General features: G+C 35.5%; 1 protein-coding gene across 9 annotated transcripts in view; it reads left to right on the plus strand.

The window, feature by feature from the left end:
* PDE1A (phosphodiesterase 1A) overlaps positions 1-21,672 on the plus strand; it is a 203,194-nt gene that overhangs the window by 158,764 nt on the left and 22,758 nt on the right. For all 9 annotated transcript variants that reach the window (XM_032693796.1, XM_032693795.1, XM_032693794.1 and 6 more), the window contains 9 exons: positions 600-782; positions 1,225-1,291; positions 2,248-2,364; positions 4,222-4,362; positions 9,292-9,392; positions 11,885-12,010; positions 17,319-17,420; positions 17,540-17,660; positions 21,445-21,526. In XM_032693796.1, the coding sequence (XP_032549687.1) occupies positions 600-782; positions 1,225-1,291; positions 2,248-2,364; positions 4,222-4,362; positions 9,292-9,392; positions 11,885-12,010; positions 17,319-17,420; positions 17,540-17,660; positions 21,445-21,526 (1,040 nt within the window). The remainder of the gene's footprint in view (positions 1-599; positions 783-1,224; positions 1,292-2,247; positions 2,365-4,221; positions 4,363-9,291; positions 9,393-11,884; positions 12,011-17,318; positions 17,421-17,539; positions 17,661-21,444; positions 21,527-21,672) is intronic.

Genomic DNA, 21,672 nt, shown 5'->3' on the forward strand with positions numbered 1-21,672 from the left:
TTACCATGCTTTTAATAGGAATACAGATCTCCACACAGAAGGAGTTCTCTTTATTAAAGGAATTAATCCTCTTTAATACTTTTATTGCACTGCAATAAAATGACAAGCATGTATGCAGGGTCTTCATTGACATGCATTCATCATAGCATTGCTATGTAATATAATTTACTTTGCAGCTCAGTATCAAAACAATTTTTGCACCATTTTGGGTGGACCACTGGTGTTCTTGATTATAGCAGCAACCCCTCTTTCTATAGACGTTCCTGTAAGTCAATCTTTTAGATTTTATAGCTCATTGTTTACACTTCAATCCACCACAGCTTTGATAACTTTGTCGAAAATCTTCTTTTACCTTCAGTTGAATATCTTCCATTTTAATATCTTTTACCTTCTGGAACATAACCAGTGGGAGAGAGAAGAGATCTGCTGTGTGCAGCTTCCCTTCGGCCTCTACCAGAGAAGACATTTAGTAATGTGCTGAGTCGATTTACAGACAACCTCGGCTCCTCTGAAATCAAGTTTTGTTGGCTGTTCACCTCTCCGTACTCTTTGCTTCGGTCTGACATCTTGTTGGTTACTTTGTATTAATCTTTTTTTAGGAAACTTTTGGACACTGAGGATGAACTCTCTGACATCCAGTCGGATTCGGTCCCGCTGGAAGTGCGGGACTGGTTAGCTTCTACATTCACAAGAGAAATGGGAATAGCGAAGAGGAGATCTGAAGAAAAGCCCAAATTCCGAAGCATTGTGCATGCTGTACAGGCTGGGATTTTTGTAGAAAGGTGAGAGTTTGGTTTTCTTATCGCAGCAAGTGCAGCATTTAACCACAGTGTCTGCCACTGAAGATCCTTTTAGAGATCGTATGAACCTGAAGCAAATCTCTGAGCCAGGTATATTCTTGAGTTTCTGCAATCACTTTATTTTTGTAGATAGAAATCCAGGTGAAACCACTAAATTTGTAAAATCTCCTGAAGGCTGGAAAATTCTGGGGAAGAAATCAAAGGCTTTGCAACTTCTGCAGTAAATTGTACCAAAGACTGCTCTAACATAAAAGAGGGGCTTTTCTCATAAGTTCATAAAAAGATTTATGTAATCTTTGGGATCAGACCATTTAATAGCTTAGTGTTATTTCAAAAACTCTGAAAAATGAATTAAAAGAAGATAAACTGTTCTGGTACTTTTTATAGGAGTGCTATGTCTTGATATTTTATTTGTTTTCTTTAGGATGTATCGAAGAACTTCAAGCATGGTTGGTTTGGCTTACCCATCAGAAGTGATAGTCACATTTAAGGTGAAATAAGTCTAATCATTGTGGAATTTGAATGTATTTGTACTTATGTTTAGTGACTTTTAGGGTGAAATGAAGTTATTTTTCTACTGAGCATACCCTAGCCATAGTTAATACTACAGAACTTAACACACAGAACAGAGAAATTAGTAGTTAAAAATTCAAAACCAGATTCTGTTTAATTGTGATTTCATTTAGACATTATTAGAACAATAGGATGAAATTTGTATAGAAATTTTTATAGAAATGTGAGATGTAGTTTTATCAGCTCTCAGTGGTATGGTAATCAGTGTCTCAGACAGGAGTATTTTTTTCCGTTTTAGGAAAGAAAAAGGAGATAGTATTGGGATAGAACTAACAAAAGAATCCAAAGCTTGTGGAAGAAGTACAGTATTTGCTCTGAATTTACGGTATTGCTTCAGTTCACATAAAAGACAATCTTTTATGGAGAGCTGAGTTCCTATGTCTATGTGAGCAATTAAAAACTGGTATTTCTTGAGAATTGAGTACCTCAGCTTTTCCCCTAAAAGTCAAACACTGTTACATTATTCTCAAATTTCTTTATGGTTAATGACATCAGTGTTAATGACCTATTTAAAGAGTGGTATTCACATTGCTCCATAAGGTTCTTTATACAATTTGTACGCAGAAAGTTAAATTTGAAAGATTAAGACCTTTGACTCAAAGCATGCAAAGTTGCCTAGGTCATGTTACAAGTATTTTCTTCATAACTGGCACAACTGTTTTCATCATTAATATTGAAATAGTCATTAATGTTTTAGCTACAGTAGGAGTTTGAAAGAATTGGACAATAAAAAACCCAACAAACTCTCCTCCTTCCCTCAAAAAAACCTCCAAAATATCTTTTCTAATAATCAACTGGAAGCTATTTAAGCAGATGGAAATGTTATGGTTTTTGGTTTTTTGTTTTTTGTTTTTTCTTTTCCCCTCATCTGCAGGATGTTGATAAATGGTCTTTTGACGTATTTACCCTAAATGAAGCAAGTGGAGAGCACAGTCTGAAATTTATGATGTATGAGCTGTTTACCCGATATGACCTTTTGAGCCGTTTCAAGGTCAGGAACTAGCCACAAATAAAAATATGTATGCAAAAATATATATGTCAAATTTAAAATGCAAGGATGACAGCATAAGTTGGACTTTTTTTTTTATTGTACAATGCAATACAAAGAATATGGCAAATCAAATACTGTAATATTCCAATTGTTCTACCAAATGAAACTTCTGCAGGCCAAAAAATGGAAACACCCATGTCATGTCATTTGTAAGCATTACATAAATAGATTATTTATACAACCTATTTACTCAACAGGACTGAATCAGTGACCCAGCTTCCTGGAACAAAGATTACTAATAATGCAGAAAACTGTAGTTAGTCTTAAGTACTTTTTTCATGGTCTAGGTCATAGTATGTTGCTCACTACTGTGGAGGGGCTTCAGATGAACCTTCCTCTCCTACCCATCTTGAAGGGATATATAAAGAGAAAGCTGGTTTTCCATGGTGTTTGCAGGGGTCTACAATACAATATGGAGTACTTATAGCCAATTTTGAAAGACTGAGATGAAAATATGGATCAAAATGCTAAATTTATCGTTATAATAGAACCAAATGAAAGTTTTCTTATACTTTCAAAATCTCTCCACTGCAAAACTCCATGTTCCTTTTGAAAAGACTGCTTCACCCTGAAGTTGTTCTGAATCTTTTAATTGTAACAACAAGCTTCATGTGCTTGAAGTCAGAACCACACCAGGGCTACCATTAACAACACAGACACGAAGTACACAATGTTACTGGCAGAGTGGGTTTAAGCCCATTCTCAGTTCCATTGTTTACCTTACAGGGCTTTTAAATAAAGAAAAAATTCTTAAGGCAAATGTAATTTCATTATATGGGTGATACGTTTTAACCCTGGCCACCAAAAAAGCTCACTTCTCTCCTCAGCAGGATGGAAGAAGAGAATTGGAGGCGTAAAAGTGAGAAAACTTGAGGGCTGTGATAAGTACAGTTTAATAACGATAATATGAGAATGATGTTCTCAATAATAATATAGAAAATTAATGAAAATCACAAAGAGAGATATAAAACCCAAGAAGAAATGATGCAAATGAAAACAATTGCTCACCACAACTGACTGATGCCCAGCCAGTCCCCAGGCACCAGCCCCCCAGGTGGCCTCCCCCTGCTTTGTGCTGCTGACCCTGACACCACATCCTTGGGGTGTCCCTTGGGTCAGCTGGGGCTGCTGGCCTGGTTGTGTCCCTTCCCAGCTTCTTGTGCACCCCAAGCCTACTCAGTGGTGGGGTGGGATGGGGAGCAGAAAAGGCCTTGACTCTGAATAACCTCTGCTCAGCTGTAACCAAAACATGTTATCAAGACTCTTTCCAGCACTAATCCAAAACATAGTCCGATAGTATCTACTGTGAAGAAAATGAACTCTATCCCTGCCAAAACCAGCACAATAGGAAAATAAGTGGGACTAGATAGTACCTGTACTTCACACATTGCCTGGAGGAAGGAAAGTCATTCTATGAGATTAAAGGAAGCCTTGCCTCAAGCAAGTAAAACTGGTGAAGAAAAGGAGATAATCCTATTTTTAGACTCCTATCTGTCATGCCTGTATTATATGAGCAATCTGTCCTGGTACAGACAGACAGGCATGTCTTGAAAACCATTTGGCTGATAGCTCTGCAGTCTCTTGTGCATGGTGTATGTAGAGGGATATAACATCTACAAAAATTGGATGAAGACTCACTGATGCATGTATGATATTTGACCTTTACATTTTAATTTTTTCTTTTGTTGTTTGCTAACTACATTCTATAGTATATTACTCGTGGTTTATTTATTGCATGATTGACTTTGCAGCTGTTGCAGGAAAAAACCAGTTATTTTAATGTTTTCTTCTCCTTAGATCCCCGTTCCCAATCTTATTTCGTTTGCTGAAGCTCTTGAAGTTGGTTACAGCAAATACAAAAATCCATATCACAATTTGGTCCATGCAGCTGACGTTACTCAAACTGTGCATTACATAATGATTCACACTGGTATCATGGTAAGGAATGTTGTGAAGTTCAATTTACTTTTTTTCTCAGACTCTACTGTTTTGAATAAATGTGTGCATATGCCTTTTCTTAAGGAAAAATCTCCCTTGAAAATTGTGCAGATAGAGATTCCAAACTACCATTCAGGCTGTGAACTTTATGTCATTTTAACAGGTTTTCTGAGCTGAAGTTCTCCCTATGTGGAGGGAAAAGGGAGGGAAAAAGTCCTTTTTAAATCTTGTTGCTTTTTGTCGCCTGGACTTGGGTATTATATATCATATTAGAATAGATAGATTTGCAGGAGTGGGCAGGTGAGAAATTTTTACTTTCACATCACAGCATGGGAGGTGTGATCAGGCAAGGAAGCTTTAGTATCTGCTGAGGTCCTGGCTGTTGAAAGATGTACTGAATCAGTGTAGGCTTAGAATTATAGCAGCATAGAATGTTTTGGGTTGGAAGGGACCTTAAAGACAATCTAGTTCCAACTGCCCTTCCATGGCCAGAGACACCCTCCACTCGACCAAGCTGCTCAAAGCCCCATCCGGCCCAGTCATGCACTCTGCAACTGCTTTTTCTTTTAGTTTATTGCCTTTTTTAGGACTACTCTTGTATATAGTATATGCCTATAGTAGTCAGGATATTGCATTTGTCTTGCAATGTCACAGTATTTTTTATTATTTATTTGGGAACTAAAATGAGTCTGTGCAAGCATTTTTATTTCTAAACACTTATATTTAATACCAGCAGTGGGAGTCTCCTCCCTATCAGCTTGCTAGGCAGAAGTAAATACTGACTGAAAGAGAAGGGACATTGCTATCAATGGTCTTTTGATGATTTGTCTTCACTGTGAATACACTTGTTTACAAAAAGAAAAAAGAAGACAAACCCAAACCAACAAACAAAACTAATTGGAAGAGATAGTATCTGATTTCTGTTTGCAGAGCTATGAAACAATTCTGTAAGACTTTGGAAAGGAAAAATTTAGGGCTGATTCTAGATGTTTGTGCTCATATATATACAAAATAAATGTCAGTAAGCCTTTTCTCGCTTAAAACTTTGCCTTTGGCTGTAGTGGGGGCAAGGAGAAGTCCCTAGGCATTGCAGCTTTTTATTCTACTGTTTGAAGGAAGTAATTTGCTTCTAAGTATCAAGTTTTTAAAGCTACTTTTTAACTCCAGTATTACTTCCTGAATTAAGCCCAGAGTATTCCCCAGCCAAGATTCCTATTCACATTGAGATGTTTTCTTGAAAAAAAATGACTTTCATATCAGACTGAAGCAGAGCCTAGACAGCTCCTGCCAAGATGAGTCCAAACCAAAGTTTTTGTATATAATATTGATCTATCAAAATAGTATTTTAATGAAAGAAAAATATTGAAGAGATTAAATCACGGTTCCTAACCTACCCTTGTCTTCTACTGTAAAGTTAACAGCAAAAGTTAAGTGATGTGAGACATGTCTTTGTTGCAGATATACACCTGGATCAGCAATTTAACAGGGAGAAAAATCCCTGTGCTTTGTTATATACTATAAACATCCCTTTGGCCCATTGTATCTGTGCCCCTCTGCCCTTCAAAAAACGAGAGCATTGAGATTTTCTTTGCAATGCCAGAACAAGGTTCAAGCTTCCAAAGCTGTCCTAGCCAGTTTGGGATGTTTTGCCATTGATTAAACAACTTTGCAACACACTTTGTGTGTCTCTGAACAATGAATGAAGGAATCTGTTTCATATTTGAATATCTGCTATTTCACTGAGTGCACACAAGTATGAGAAAGACCTCACCAACACTAGTTTTACATTATTAGCATCTTAACCTTTTAACTGCACTTTGATGTGATTTGGACAACTATTTTCAAAAAAGTTTAGACTTTGCTGCTGTAAAACCTCATTAATGCTGCAAAACCGCTACAAAATATTTCTATAAAATTAGACCAGTTTTAATTTACATTTTAATTGCCAAATTATGATACTGAATTGCAATATTTCCCTGCCCATGTCAGGGGGGATTGGAACTTTCCAACCCTAACCATTCTATGACTCTACAATTCTATGATAAAAGTAGGACAACACTTAGTCAAGAGTACCTTCAAACAGATGTAGCTTGCCAGGTAGAGGGAACATTTATGGAACTTGGTGTTTGAAAGAGGGCCTAGAGGGCCTAGTGATTCTGCAGCTTGCAAAGTATTTCTGTCCCAAATATCTCTTGCAATTTGAGAATGCATCAGTATCATGAGAATGTTCTATTTAAGTTTTTTTTTCCCTGTTGCCTGGTTTACTCTCCAGAACCCTACTCATTAACAATTTGAAATTTGCTTCTCAAGCTGATAATTTTCAGAGCGTATCCATTCTGCACCTCTTTTAACTCTGCTCTATTTCTGGCAAATACCTGGTTTGGAGTCAATTTGATGCAATTCTAGATCAAATTCCAATGGTGTTTGTCTTTTTTTTTTTTTTTTTTTTTTTGCAGGTTAGTGTGCAATTTGAAGTTAACTGGCTTTTATTGTATCAGGACCTCATAGTGACTCCAAGAACTTGCAAAGATTTGCTATCTTCTTTGTTCCTTTCCAAAAGACATACTGAAGCAAATGTTTCAAAAAGCTGGGTTTTAGAAAATCCGTTTCACAATTCATGTTGTTGAGGTCATGTGTTTTGTATTTTTATAGGCAGCTGGAAAACAGCCGTATTTCAGCAACTGCCAAAAAATTTGGCTGGTCAGAGTTTATGCTTCTCCACAAGCCCTTAGAAAGATTCCAGTGAAGAATAACACATATTCAGAGTCACAGTTAAAGAAATAAAATTATCATTATATTTTTCAAAAGTTGCTGTCTATCTTAAGAAACAAGATCCAGCTACCTCAGATCAATGTGCTAGAAAGCTAGATATCACAGATGGCACAGAGTTTATTAACCTTCCCAAGAGATTAAATCCCAGATGATATGACTGAAATGTATAACTCAAGGTTGCATTTATGAAGTTTTCATCTTTATAAAGATTTAAGAATCCAAGTCCCAGGGAATACATCTCGTAAAGAACTTTTGAGTCATCGATCATCTTCCCACCATCCCTTTTCTCCTCCCACATACCTGTATTGCTCAAAGTAAAGAAGCTTACTGTCAATAAGTGAATTTTGAGACTCCATTTCTTACTCAGTTTTTAATCCATTGTTGTAAAAAATTTAGTTTCAAACAGAGCTGAGTTGAAATGTATCTATTTACTTATAAGGAATTTATAACACTGGAAAACAGCTCTCAATAGAAGAGATATTTTACATTAGGCATTACACCTTCATGTCATAGTATCTTTTGAGAGGGAACAGGTTTCAGCTCTTCACAGTCTTGCAGACTTCCAGATACCTGTTTTTGCCTCTCCCGTTGAGAAAAACACTTGTTAACTGTCTCTCTAAGAGCTTTTTCCCACTTCCTTAGAAATGCTTCAGCTAAAATACTCTGATTCTCTGATTTGAATACTGATCTCAGTTTTGACTGTACATCTTGTGTCTCTAGTGTACTTGCTCTCATATGCTACTGTATGAAGTCTCTTTGTCGCCCATAGATATATTGTTTGTAAGGAATGTTCTTCTACTTGTAAATGCATTGTGTAGCAACTATTTTGGTTGCTGGAAAAGCTGACCTTAAAAAGACATCTAAAAGAAAAAGTTTGTGTTTAGTTACTAATAATTTCTGTGTTTCTATCCTATTTGGTATGTTGAAAATATTGTGAAAGCCAGGACTGGTCATGGCCTGGTTTCTTCTGACACACAATACTATGAAGGTCATCGTTTCCATTTTTAGAACTGCTTACAGTACATTCTCTTTACTGTGTTGTGACCTTTTAAAATCTGTACTGCTTCACCAACAGGCAGTACTTGTTCCTCAGCAGTCTTATTTTGTTGCTGAATGGCCTATTTTATTATTCTCAAATTACTTATGAATCTTGACGGTTCCCTTTCTTCTTCTTCGAAAGAAGTGCTACTATTGGCAACTTTTACTACATCTGGCAGCTTATATATCTCATATCCATTCATACATACATATGTGCATATTCGGGTGCATAAACTTGAGATCATTCTTTGATCCTTTAGAACAGAAGCTTACTTCTATGCCAAAAACATCTGAAATATATTCTGGCATTTGACTTAATCAGTCCTGTGACTGTGGGGGTTAATTATCATATGAGTTTTTTGCCCCCATTTTTAGATGGAGTAAATTTTATCCTCAAGGATGATTTATCATTCAAGAAATAGAAATTGAAAGAAGATAATAGAGGTTATTTTACAAACTGAGCGATACAGAACAGCCTCAGTTAGCAAGTTATAAAAGGACACAAAACTCCAGGGTCTGCATTATTTTGTATACATGACCTGTATTACCTTTTGTTCTGTGTAATTGTATGCACCCTTTTTTTTAAATCAGTACAAACTATGATAAAATTTAGAACAGAAAAGTCTCCCATGGGCCTAATTTTAGTACCATGTACACTGACAAAATATAGTTAATGCTGATGTTGTATGTTGAATTTTTATGAACTGTATATATAGTTTACTAAAAGATAAATTATAACCTTAACTTCATATCAAACTTTTAGATTAATATGGCATAATTTGGCAAGTGTCATGTGTGGGATAACAGATTGGATACTGATAGCAGTTGCAAAGTACACCATATAATTCTCTTGATAACTTCTTATATTTTCAGCTGCCAATATTTACTTTGCTAGTGACCAAATGGATGTTAACTTGGTCTCAGAGAAATCATAACAAGTACAAGGACTTATTTTACTGTATAATACTGAAGTGTTATGGATATATAGTTGCCTGGAATAAGACAAGTGGAAAATTTATTTAAGTTAAAGGTAGTGCAAAATATTTTCAGTGCTGTACTGTTTAATCTGACTTAGACTGTTACAGTAAATGTGACTAGGATTTGTTTTTCACTTACCAGCACTGGCTCACAGAACTGGAAATTTTAGCAATGATCTTTGCAGCTGCTGTCCATGATTATGAACATACTGGGACCACAAACAATTTTCATATTCAGACAAGGTAAGGAAAGTGATCTCTTAAGAGTCATATCTGGAGTTCACTGTTCATTGGTCTGAACTGTTTCATATCTCTTACTAATAAGTAACAGGAAGTAGCCAGGTCATGCCTGATTTTACAGATTGCTTCCTCGACCTCTGTACAGTTAATGGGACCATTCACATGGACAGACGGTGTGGAAAAGTAAGGAGATAGCTCCATAATGTTTGAAATAATTCTATTTTGGAGCTGATATGTCAAGAGAAATTTCAAAAATATTCAGAACATGGACTTGAAAACCCCTCACCCCTCTATTTGTTCACTTAAATTCTGATATTTCTGAGTCAAAAATTTCTTCTACTGTGTCCCCATAAAAATACTACCTCTCTTTCAGCATGTGCCTAGATATACTTCAGGTGCTACATTTTGTTTCATTTTGTGTATTAAACTTTCAAGGTCCTGGTGCAGAGGGAGAAATCTTCAATTACAGCTTTAGAAATACCTACCATGAGCCCTCTCCTAGCATGTTTTGACAGCATCTGCAGTAGGCATGAAAAAGAAATCTAGAGAGGAATCCAGTTTGAAAGTTAGGCTAGCTGTATTCTCATGTAGGTGCAGCATATCATTCTAGCTGCTGGTCCTGTACAACAGCATATATCTCTTCCCATTAAAATATTTTCAGCTTACCAAAGGAAAATCCCTGACCAATATATTACTAAGTGATAAATGGTACACCTGATACTTAACCTAATTCAAAGCATCTTATTTTTCTCTTACACTAGGCTATAGTTTCATTTTAGTATCCTCAGTTGAGGAGTTTGCTTTAGCTGGTCTTAAAAAAAAATAAACTCAGCATCACACTGGCATATTCTAATAAAACAGCTCAGTGCTAGAAAAATAAATACTTTGAGAGGAAGCATCCTCACACTCACCAATATGGATAAAGTGCCCAAAGGTAACATTGAAATTAAATCTGTAACATACTTGTGCTCCAAGATGTGCCCTTCAATAATGAACAAATTCTAGATTTGCAACTGAAATAAGGATGCAATTCTTTTCTCTCTCAGCACAATCTGGCTAAAAATAAACCAGTTTGTAGTTCCAAGTTTATATTACTTTTCTATTTTTGTCCTTAATATTTTCCTCTGCAGTATTGCAAGAGTGGAAAATTAATTAAGCTGTTCGCCTTTGAATTTTACTTGCAAACAGGTATTTGTTTTGTAATGTAGTTCATTCTTCTCTCTTAGTGTAAGTTGGCCCTGATGTGGCATCCCAGGGCTGTAATTCCAAGCTTCTGAGAAAAGTTGATGGAATTGCTGTCATAATCATAGCAAATCTTAGCACCTCTTAAACCTATCCATACGTAGCTATGTCCATCAAAGTGTGCTTCTTAAATATATGTGATTGGCATAATACAGATTTTCCCACAATTTCAGTTGGATTATGGATGTAAACATATTGAATTTTAGCAGGTTATGGTTCATTCCCTCTAAATAAAGTTTCCAATCCTATTTTAATTCTTTAGATACCTTAGTACCATATATGACAATATATAATATTGCTCAACAGAACAAGAGGTTCAATATAGCTTATTTATGTCAGAGGGAGCTGCACTGCTAAATCCTCACACCTTTCTTCTAGTACAGACTTTTCAGTTGACCAAGTTGTAGTTTTACCAGAATGGAAGTGTAGCAAAGAGGAGAGACCTGAGGTTGCTTAGCAGGTCAGGTCAGGTTTTGGGGAAATAAATTCACCAAGAATTAAGTACGATAAATCCACACTGGATCAAAATTTGTGAAAATTTCAATGTAATTTTGGAATTGTACGTTAGTCTTTAATTAAGAGGGAAAGGATACTGTCAAGTGTGCTATCATTATGGTATGTGTCTTTATTTAGGAAACATTTGAATGTAATCAAATTTCAGCTCAAGGTTTGGCTGTGTTTCTGACAAAAGATGGTGTATGTTTAAAACATATGAAATTGAAGCTTTTTAATACTTTTTTATTTACAACTCCCTCTGATAATGAGCAACATGGGCCAAAGCATATTTCTCAAAACAAGGGTAGTAACTTCTTAACACCCGTGCTGTTGGTGAAGACATTGTATTTTAAATGGTTGTATTGCCAAAGTTTACTCTTGAGTAGCCTAACTGGATCATTTCTGTTGTTCTGTGGTCCTATCTACAGTCAAGAAGCTCAAAGGTCTCACAAATTTTTGTCACACTTAGATCGTACAAATAAAACATCACACAATTAAAACCATGACTTTCCCACAAATAGTATATACAATGGTATAATGACAATTTTTTATGCATCTAAGATGGAAAATTTATCAGTATTCGATACAATAGGAACAAATAAACATAGTTTGATATATATGTGTATATATATATATATATATATATATATATATATACATATATAGTCAATAATTCTCATAGAGAATACATAACCCTATCTTTCACAGTGCCATCATTAGGACACTATTACCAAATCTACCTTTTTTTTCAACATTAGGTCAGATGTTGCTATATTGTACAATGATCGTTCTGTTCTTGAAAATCATCATGTAAGTGCTGCTTATAGACTCATGCAAGAAGAAGAGATGAATATCCTGGGTAATTTAAACAAAGATGACTGGAGGTAAGACTTGCAATGACATTCAAACATAATTCCAGTATTTATAAATAATAAAAACTACCAAGCCTTCCCCGTGGAGTCTATTTTAAGAGTTCAAATTACAGGAAATGACATTGTCACTGAAAAGAGTAATGGATATTTAGAGCCTAGGGAAGGCTGCTGCAGTACTAAGAAATATTGTTTGGGAGACTCCAAACAAAATCAAGTTTTCCAAGTGAGATTGTGCATTTATGAGACACAGTGCTGGACTGTGTGGACAGTGTCTCAGGTGAGATAGATCTTCAGGAAAACCACAATGCTGCTCTGGAGCTGGGTTACCTTTGTCTAACAGTGGGTTAAAACCACAGTGCAGAGTCACATTACTGCCAGCTTGAGCACTATTGCCCCTGGGATTTCACTGTAGTCACATCTTGGTTAAGCAGTAAAAAATTAATTATGTGGGGAGTCCAGAAATAATAAGGTAAAGGCCCAGAAGTGCTACAGAAAGCTCTTCTTTTTATTCTTAATTTTAGTGTAATTCCTGAAGAAAATTTGCCCAGCTGAAAGAGTAAGGATCATAATTGATATATCACAAATACTAAGACATGTAAGGCTAAAATGAACAAGTTAGACTAAGACTTTCCCATTATTCAAAAGGACATGTTATCTTTGTATATCATTGTTTGATACATATAACATTTAAAATATAAGTCTTCTGTGTGTTTCTGTAAACATAACTATTATTCAGGGATCCTAAAAAAACCTTTCAAACAGGTGGACTGTGAAGCCAGAGAGATGTTCTGCTTCCAGGAAGTCTTCTGCTGTGAATGATGCTACCATGAATAACAAAGCTATGCTCTGCTTAATTTATATTTTCATGAAGCCATATATTTATGAGGGAATGTCAGATCAAATTTTGTTGTACTGTATATTTACAGATGAAGGACTGTTTTACAGGGTAGATTTACATGATTTTACTTATCTAAAGTAAAACGTGATGAGAACACCCCTAAGTAAAGCATTTATTGAGTGTAAGTCTTCTGGCCCTTTTGGTTTTCAATTAATTCTTTTTCTGTACCTGTTTCTAAAACACAATATTAAAAATATTGTTAATTTTTTATTTAATACAAAGTGAGAGAGGGAGCATACAGGTTTTCATTCTTTTAAAAAAATTATTCTCAGAGGATACTCATTTGGATTTGTTATCAGAACTTTTGTGCTGTAAATTTACTTCTGGAGAAATACCTCCAGAAGTAAATTGTAAACTTCAGCAATAACTGTCTATACACCTAGATTTTCATTGCCAACATGAGCCAGCCTTGTTCTTCTAAAACTATTTTGGGCCTGATAATTTTGGGGCTGATAGGTCTATGTGACCACATTTTTGCTTGTCCTAACTATTGAGTGTAGAGAAAGTCAATGTGCCAGTAGACAGCCATCAAAGGCTGGTATTCTGTCTTTTAAAACTATCATTTCAGAGAGATCTTATTTTAATTTTGCAAATTTTATTTTTATAGAGTGGCCACACAGATCCTATTATATGCAGCCAGTTTGAAGTTGATGAGATATGGCAACCAGAGAAACTAGAATTTATCATCTCTTTTTGGGCCTATTCAGTACAACTTAGAAGAGACCTATTAATTGACTAATGAGCTCAAGCAACTAAATCAGAACGCTCAGTTCTGTGTTTTGTCACTTGGCTAAGCAATTACAGTCTGTACTTTCAAGCAAATAGTAAATTCCAAAATGCCAGTCTGTGCCAACCTGCACAACCTGTTCACGTCTGAGACTTCAATTTAGAGCGGCAGTCATGGAAATGATAGTTTCATGGTATTCATTTCTAATATCCAGAAATTCCTGTAACGCTGTCATGAGATGCAGTTGTTCATTGGTGCTGTGATGGATCTGTTAGCCACTTAACAGAAGCTCTTCAATTTTGTAATTACTACTGTAGTGAGATTTTTGGATCCATACTGAAATTTGTGCTGTTAAACTAACAGTTTTGAAATTTGCACTGCATCAAGTTGGCAGTAAATTGAAATGATAATTTGTTCAACTTTTTAATGTACTTCCTGGCACTGATTAATTTCTCTTCTACTGTCAGATCTATTTTCTTAGGTGCAGGGATTTAATTTTTAAAAAATTTAACACTGCTGACTATTTAAATGGAGGTTCTGCTAATTATTTCAGCAAGATGAAGCAAAATGACAGAGAATGACTTTATAGTATTACATTTCTCTTCTGCATGTTAACTTTAAGAAGATAAATGTACTAATAAACTGACAACTTTAATTAAGTTTAAAACACAGGCTTTGGGTCTGAGCAGGGAAACACTGCCAGCATTCTGAGGATGATGTCCTTCGTGGATAATGCTTGTGACATTCATAGTAATTTCTCAGTCTTTTCTCAGCTCTGAAAATATGTCCTAATCGTTGATATTGTCTTGTTTCTCTCACTTAGTGCCCCTAAAAAACTAAAGAGGGATACTTGTTTGTCTCCCTTTCTCCTTTGATTTACCAGACTTCTAGTGTCCTAGAACCACATGCGTTAATGTCAACAGTTATAGGTGGTGAGATAGTATTAATGTCTCAAACCATTCCAGTCAGAAGGCATACAATGATACAAAAAAGACTAATAAAACAATATATATTATATGTAGTGCACAAAGAATAGCATTTCTTTCACAAATTCCCTTGGGATTCTTCTATGTGAGGATTCCTGTAACTTGAAGATGAACCTTATGTCTTCAGTTCCCAACTTGCTTTTGCTCATCTTAGTCTGTTTCTGTATTTTTTTTATTAGTTTCCAACTGACTAAATGTCTTCATCATGGACATTTGTCCAGGTAAAGCTGGTTTCTGTTTATAGGTTAACTACTTTTCCAAGAAATTCATGAGCCACACTTAGTTTCTTCATTACAGCATTGTTCATGTAATTTTTTCACATAGTCTTATATCTATGTCTTTTTACAGTATCCTATCCATAGGACTTATGGCTATAGGAAGGTTAAGATAGCGTGACAGCACAGGACATGACAATTTGCTTAAGTAAAGCAGAGATGGTATACTCAAAACCAGTAATCTTTGGATTTGGGGAACAAAAAAACGTTCTGTGCTATACGTGAATACTATTACCACTTCCCTTCATAGTAAGGCAATATCTGCATATCTTTTTGCCAAGATAGCAGGAACAATGCTGACTATATTACCCTGATGCTTGTAGCTCTTGACTGCCTGATGATCATGGGGAGAGATTTCTGTCCTATAAGACCAGCTCAGGTCTCCTTCAATATGGAAGTTGAGACAGTCTTTTTTTCCCTGGGAAGCAATTTGGTAATGGTATCAGTCCAAGAGTAATCTCCTGTGCAGTGCTAGTAGACAAAGCATTTTCAGCTCTAGTAGAATTTTATTTAACATTTTCCAGTCAGGTCTCAATTTTCTATCTCTCTAATTATGATGGATGTGGGTGCAGGCAGGAAACAACTGCAGGTGGACAGTCTCTCCTTTGCTGTTAAGCAGCTTTTTAGTGGCCTAAAATCTTCACAAGTGCATGAGATGGCAGTGCTACATTGTTTGATCCTTATTCAGGTGATGGAGGTAAGAATTAGCGTTTTTCCACTGCCATGATGATATGAGTAAACTGAAAACAGTGTTTTACTTCTCTGTGTGTCTTGTGTAGTAGGAATGAGGTGTTTTGTGAGTAGGTGTGAACTTATTTCTGATCGCTGTTTAAAAGTTCAGACATTTAAAATTCCTAGGAAAATCTCCCATAGAAAGGAGAAGCGATAATTATTTCAGTCTTACAAGCAACAGGGTTTAATAATGCAGAGCCATCAGTTTTCATGTAGTGTTAGCAGGTTTTTGTTTGTTTTGATTTTTTTTTGGTTTGGTTTGGTTTTTATGTTTTGGGTTTTTTTTGTTTTGTGGGGATTTTTTTAATGGGTTTGACTGTGTTTGAAAGGTACAGTTTCAAAGCAATGTGGAGGAGGAGCAACTGGGATGCAAAATTATTATGAGGTCAGATAAGGTAGGGCATTTTCTAAACACAAGTTGCTATGGCTGCATATTGTTGAATAGAAGCAAGAGGATTGAGTCTTTATCCAGTTACATCAAAGCAAATCAGGGATAAATACATAATGAGGAATATCTGCTTAAATATGTAATTAATTTGGCTTGAAAGCAGTCTTGATAGTCTTTATAACAAAGTATTGTAACAGCCCTAAAGAAAACTGCAAATTACCTCCTTGGAACATAGTCCTTTGAAAAAACTGCATGTTAAGTATATCAAAGATATGAATACAATATAAAAGGTCAGTGAAAATTACTAAAATGGGATTCTACTGTTGTAATTGATACTTGGACATCCTTAAGATTAGGGGTGTATTCATGAAGGTATATGCTACATAATCAAAGTTTTAATGTGGTGAATTGTTCCCCACATATGTACAAGCAACACTTGCACGTAAGTCCTTCTAGGCCATTAAAAAATATGCAAATATAGACCCAGTGGACTCCTGCATGGTCTATATATAATCCTTCTGCATCAAGGAAACTGAATTTTCAAAGTCAGTAATTATTATTGACAAAATTAATTCAATTTAATTTAATATGCAATCAGAATTAATACACTTTCTTACATTATTCATGATTCATAGTTTACTGGTTTCATGGTCATTTAATAGAAAGCTGATGGACAAATCAACTCTGACCATAATACCAAGATAGAGATAAATTATAAATCCTGAACTTGTTCTGAACCATTAAATAGGCATTACAGTATTTTTGAGAGGAAAGGTAGTTTGTTGTAATGATCTTATAGTGATATAATATTGATAATGTTTCAGATGTAATACCTCTTGCTCTTCTGAGTGTTTCCACAGCCTTCTTCCTAGGTTTAGTGTGACACACACTCCTCATTAATATGAGGGCAGTAATAAAAGACACAAATGTATCCTCTTGTGTGGTGGTAAGCCAGAGACCAAGTGGTTTTTTGAATACTCTACACACAAATAAGGGCAAAATAAGGAAAGACTTATAATGGGTGAGAGAACTGCATGTAATATTAGTTTATGCACTAGCAAATAGGATTTACAAAACAGTGTGACTCTGAAATAACGATTCAAGGGTACATTTTCCGAGGTACATTGCTTTCACAGAATCCCTTTAGGATACAATGTTCAAGTTGTTAATAATTTATTTAAATGCTTTTTAAAACGTAATAAACCCCATGATGTTGTTTTGAAAGTTATAAATTAACGAGTGCCGCTTAAACAAATGTACCGTATGTAGAATAAATGAATTTTAATCAGTCATTTTGCTTTTAATTATTCTTAGGGAGTTGCGTAGCTTGGTCATTGAGATGGTCTTGTCTACAGATATGTCAGGTCACTTTCAGCAAATTAAAACGATGCGACATACTCTACAGCAGACACAGGGGTAGGTTATTTTCCATTCTCTTCATTATCTGTAGTCTTTCAATGAGCTCATATACAAGAAAAGAATTTAAACAGTTGCTTTTGTTTTGAGATAATTGGAGCGTGTCCTTGAATTGACAGGGTAGACAAAGCCAAAGCCATGTCTTTGATTCTACATGCAGCAGACATAAGCCATCCAGCAAAATCCTGGGAACTGCACTACCGGTGGACCATGGCCCTGATGGAAGAATTTTTTCGACAGGTGCCATTTTTAAAATCCTTTAATAAATCTAGTTCAAGAAGCAATGGTTATGCAACTAAATATTTCCATAAGTCTACCAGTAAGGTTGCTGTTGGTTGTGATTGACAAGCATAGTCAGTAGCATATATTCTTTACTTTTCATACATACCACTGACATTAATTCAACTTTTGTGTGTGTGAATAAGATGAAATGGTTATAGCTTTATATCTATTTCAGCTGATATCAGAATTCTGAGTGTTGTAGTGGGTTTTTTTTCTTTCAAGTATAATATAACTTGTCAAGCTGTTTGCATTCTGTAACAGAGATTTATATATGCTTTGTGTTAAAAAAAAAAAGCACCAGCAGGGTAGGATAAGGGAAAGTAGGAAGAATTCATGTTCAGAGAAGGCAAAAAGTTGTCTCCATTTAACATTTCTTTTCCTTGCTAGTATTTTTTTCCTTCCTAGTATTTGACATCCATATGCCACATAGATGTGAAGGTGTTGCTTTCATAATAGCCTGGTCTAAAACCAGAGATTAGACAGTACCATCCTGTTAACACTGTGACCATACATCCTAAACCAAAAATGGAGACACACCTTTGTGAAAGTCTTTTCATTTCTGTGAGGTACTGGATTCAAAGAGAAAACCCAGTAGATGTTGGTGTCACTGCTGTCATTTCTTAACTCCCCTCAGCAGGTGAAAACAAACATATCTCCCTGTAACCAATATTTGTGACCACGCACATTGTCAACATAACAGTTACTGAAGTATAATTGATAGTAAAAATCCAGTTTAGGTGTTACACAGTTTCTGTAGTTATGCACAGGTTTTAAAAATGGTTAATACAGATAAGGGAACAGTGTGTATCTTGCTCAGCTTGATTGTCTTAATTGTGCTATATGATGGCATTTTCAAATCAGATAGGTCACACTGGAAAAAAGAATCAGAGATTAAAAAGACAGTGTGTTAAACCATGAGTTTATTAGGCCCATCTGCCCTATAAGGTTCTTGCTCAGTTCATGGAGATTCTTTACACAAGTTCTCAACAGGGAGCATCAGGGCATCCTTGACTCTGGGCTTTGCACTGGGGAAGCAGACTGGAGAGCTGGTGCCTTAATCTAAATAATGAATGGACTGAGTTTTGTGGAAATAATGAGTAGAGTCATGAGTTTGTGTTTGCTTTTGTAAATGGAAATTATGAGGATTTCGAACTTGAAAGCAAAAAGGAGGAGCAGATTACCCCAGAAAAAAAGATCATAAAATGACCAACTGTAAAAACATTTTAGACATAGAGAGACAGACTAGACAGAGCCCATGGGGCAGTGAGGCAATGTGTCCAGTCAAGTGGAGGTAGCATTAGCAGTAAACAGTACCACACTGGTCATTGAATGCATAGGATCAGCTAATGGTTTAGTTAATCTTTTATCCATTCATTAGAAGTAAATGGTTCCCAAATAAGCTGCTAAAAGACTTGAGAAGGCATTTAACAATAGAACATGTAATCATGTATGTATGCCTGCAACTCAGCAGTAAAATATGAAAGTCTTCTAGGCTGCAGAGGAGCATACAAAAAACTGAATCACTCTTTATATGTACTGCTAAGAACAGTGTGTGAGGAGTAGGTCCAACACTTTTAAAGTGTCATGAAGCAACTGTACATGTATAAATGCACTGAGCAGTGCAGAAGCAGTAGGTGCACGTTCCTAGATGCACTGGCTTGTTGTGCAGCCTCTGGTCTGTTGATCTGAGCCTCTGTGACAGAAATCTCTGGAATTTCCAAATGTGTGTCAGCCAAGGTAAAGTAGTCCAAATGTATATAAAACCCACTGATTCCTTCTTTTCTTTAAAGCTAGTATTCAACTACTTCTACTGCCTTACAGGAAAAACAGGAGAGTCTGAAACAGCTGATACAAATCCAGTGCTTTCATAGACAGCTTTTAAAACACTGGTCATCAGCAAAAAATGAACATTCACATTGATAAAAACTTTGTTAAATACAGCTAATGGTTAAAATATGTGCCATTGTTAATTTCAGGAAAAAAGCTGAACAACACTTCAAGTTTAAGCAACAACTACAGAAAGTGTGTTATAGTGCCAAGGAAAATCTGAGTTACTTGTTTAAAATAGAAATACAACCACCTATCTCAGATCCTTAAAAGTAAAGAAATATATAGTTCGAGTAAAAAAAAAAAAATCACAGCTCCTGTAGCATTCTTCTCTCAGCCTGATTAGATCCAAAACCACTAAAAGAGAGTTAAAAGTGAGTTCTGCACCTACACAAAAAAATTTTTTTTACTGTTTTGATCTGTATCTTGATTTTAAATCTCATTAAATTTTAACAATCAATTTAAGTATCAGTTCTGTGTTCATTATTACAATTTACAATAGACTTGGACTTACATGACATTTAAGTATTAATTACTATTGTATTAATTGCAAAGAAAGTCATAATTGGTGTAAAGAGGTACTTGAAAACAAAAAAATTCAAACTCATTCATCACTAGTGCGAAAATTTCTCTTTTTTAATACCTAGTGAAGGAAAGATTACAAAATTAATATTACTTTAGAAATTCTGTATCCAACAATGACTGAAATTGCAAGACCTACCCCAGTTTGTATTATATTACAATCTGGCTCCTGTATTTACATAGCCATGCCGCTAGCTAGGGTTCATGTGTTCTTCCATGCTCTGATATCAAATTATTAACACTTGTGTGTAAAATTTAATAGCCATAGTAATAAAACTCTCCACTTTCACATGAAATGCAATCTGCAAGCTACATCTGTTCCTGTGGCTGAATTGGTTTTATTGGTAATATGGTTCTGAATCTTCCTCAAATATTGTTCAATGATACATGATAAAAAGACAAAGGAAGGTCGATACTGCCCCCTTCATCCATCAGTTTCTGATTAGATCTTTGGGAATGGCCTGTTCATATACTGCTCCCCACTGAATGATCATGAAACAACACTCTCCCTAACAAATGTAATATGTAAGTTCATTTTACTTGAAAGACCAAGTTTTCCTGTATCTATAATGGCAGTGTTTCTGGAGACCAGGTTTGTTCAGAAACACAAATTACAACCTCCTTTGGAAGATGTCTCTTCAGGGCTTTTTTTGTGCCACTAGACTTTTTTTATGAGCTTTTGTAAAACGGTTGGTCTACTGTGCTGAAAATGGAGACACACTCTCCCGTCTGTTAAGACTGTTGCAACAAAAAATACTCTTCTAATGAGTTAAATGTTGAAATGTTTTCAGAACTAGGTTGTGCAAATCATCTTTGTAGTGAAACTGAACTTATACTTTTTATATGGCTTCCGCAGCAGAGAGACATGCCTGGTACTGAGAATAAGTTCAAGTCAGTTCATACCCTTGACCTGAGTAAATCCATTGAAGGAATTTTACATGTTGGATGAGCCAATGTAATAGAAGGAAACATTTAGCATTTGGCACACTATTACAAACATGTTGAAGTATGTCCAGGTCCATTACACCTGAGATAGCAGAACTAACCTGTGAATATTGAAGGACTTCACATATGTTAAATTTCATTGGCAGATGCCTTGGTATTGAGGAGAACTTGATTGCAGTAAGTTCCTTTATATGAAAATTGTCAGAAGTAAGTTAGAATTTAGACTACTACTTTTAATGAAAATTGGAAGATTTGTCTGTGACTTGTTTTTATTTAGGAATATAAGTTAACAAAGTAACTGAATAAATAATAAGAATATTCAGATTCCTTTGTCTCTCTGTCCCCCTATCAAATATATGTTTGTAATATTAAACACTGTTGTTTGCAGGGAGACAAGGAAGCTGCTTTAGGTCTTCAGTTTTCCCCGCTCTGTGACCGCAAGTCCACTTTGGTCGCTCAGTCCCAAATAGGTAACGACAAGTTGTGTTTTTCTTTTTGTTGTGTGTTAGGAGCATCTAAATTCACATGAACATTTAATATATTCTTCTATCTCTTTTTGAATTTTAATTATTCAAAATTCCATTATACAGAAGGTATTTTTTGCACCTATCTCTTC

Source organism: Chiroxiphia lanceolata, chromosome 7 (genome assembly GCF_009829145.1).
Source record: "Chiroxiphia lanceolata isolate bChiLan1 chromosome 7, bChiLan1.pri, whole genome shotgun sequence".
NCBI lineage: Eukaryota > Metazoa > Chordata > Aves > Passeriformes > Pipridae > Chiroxiphia > Chiroxiphia lanceolata.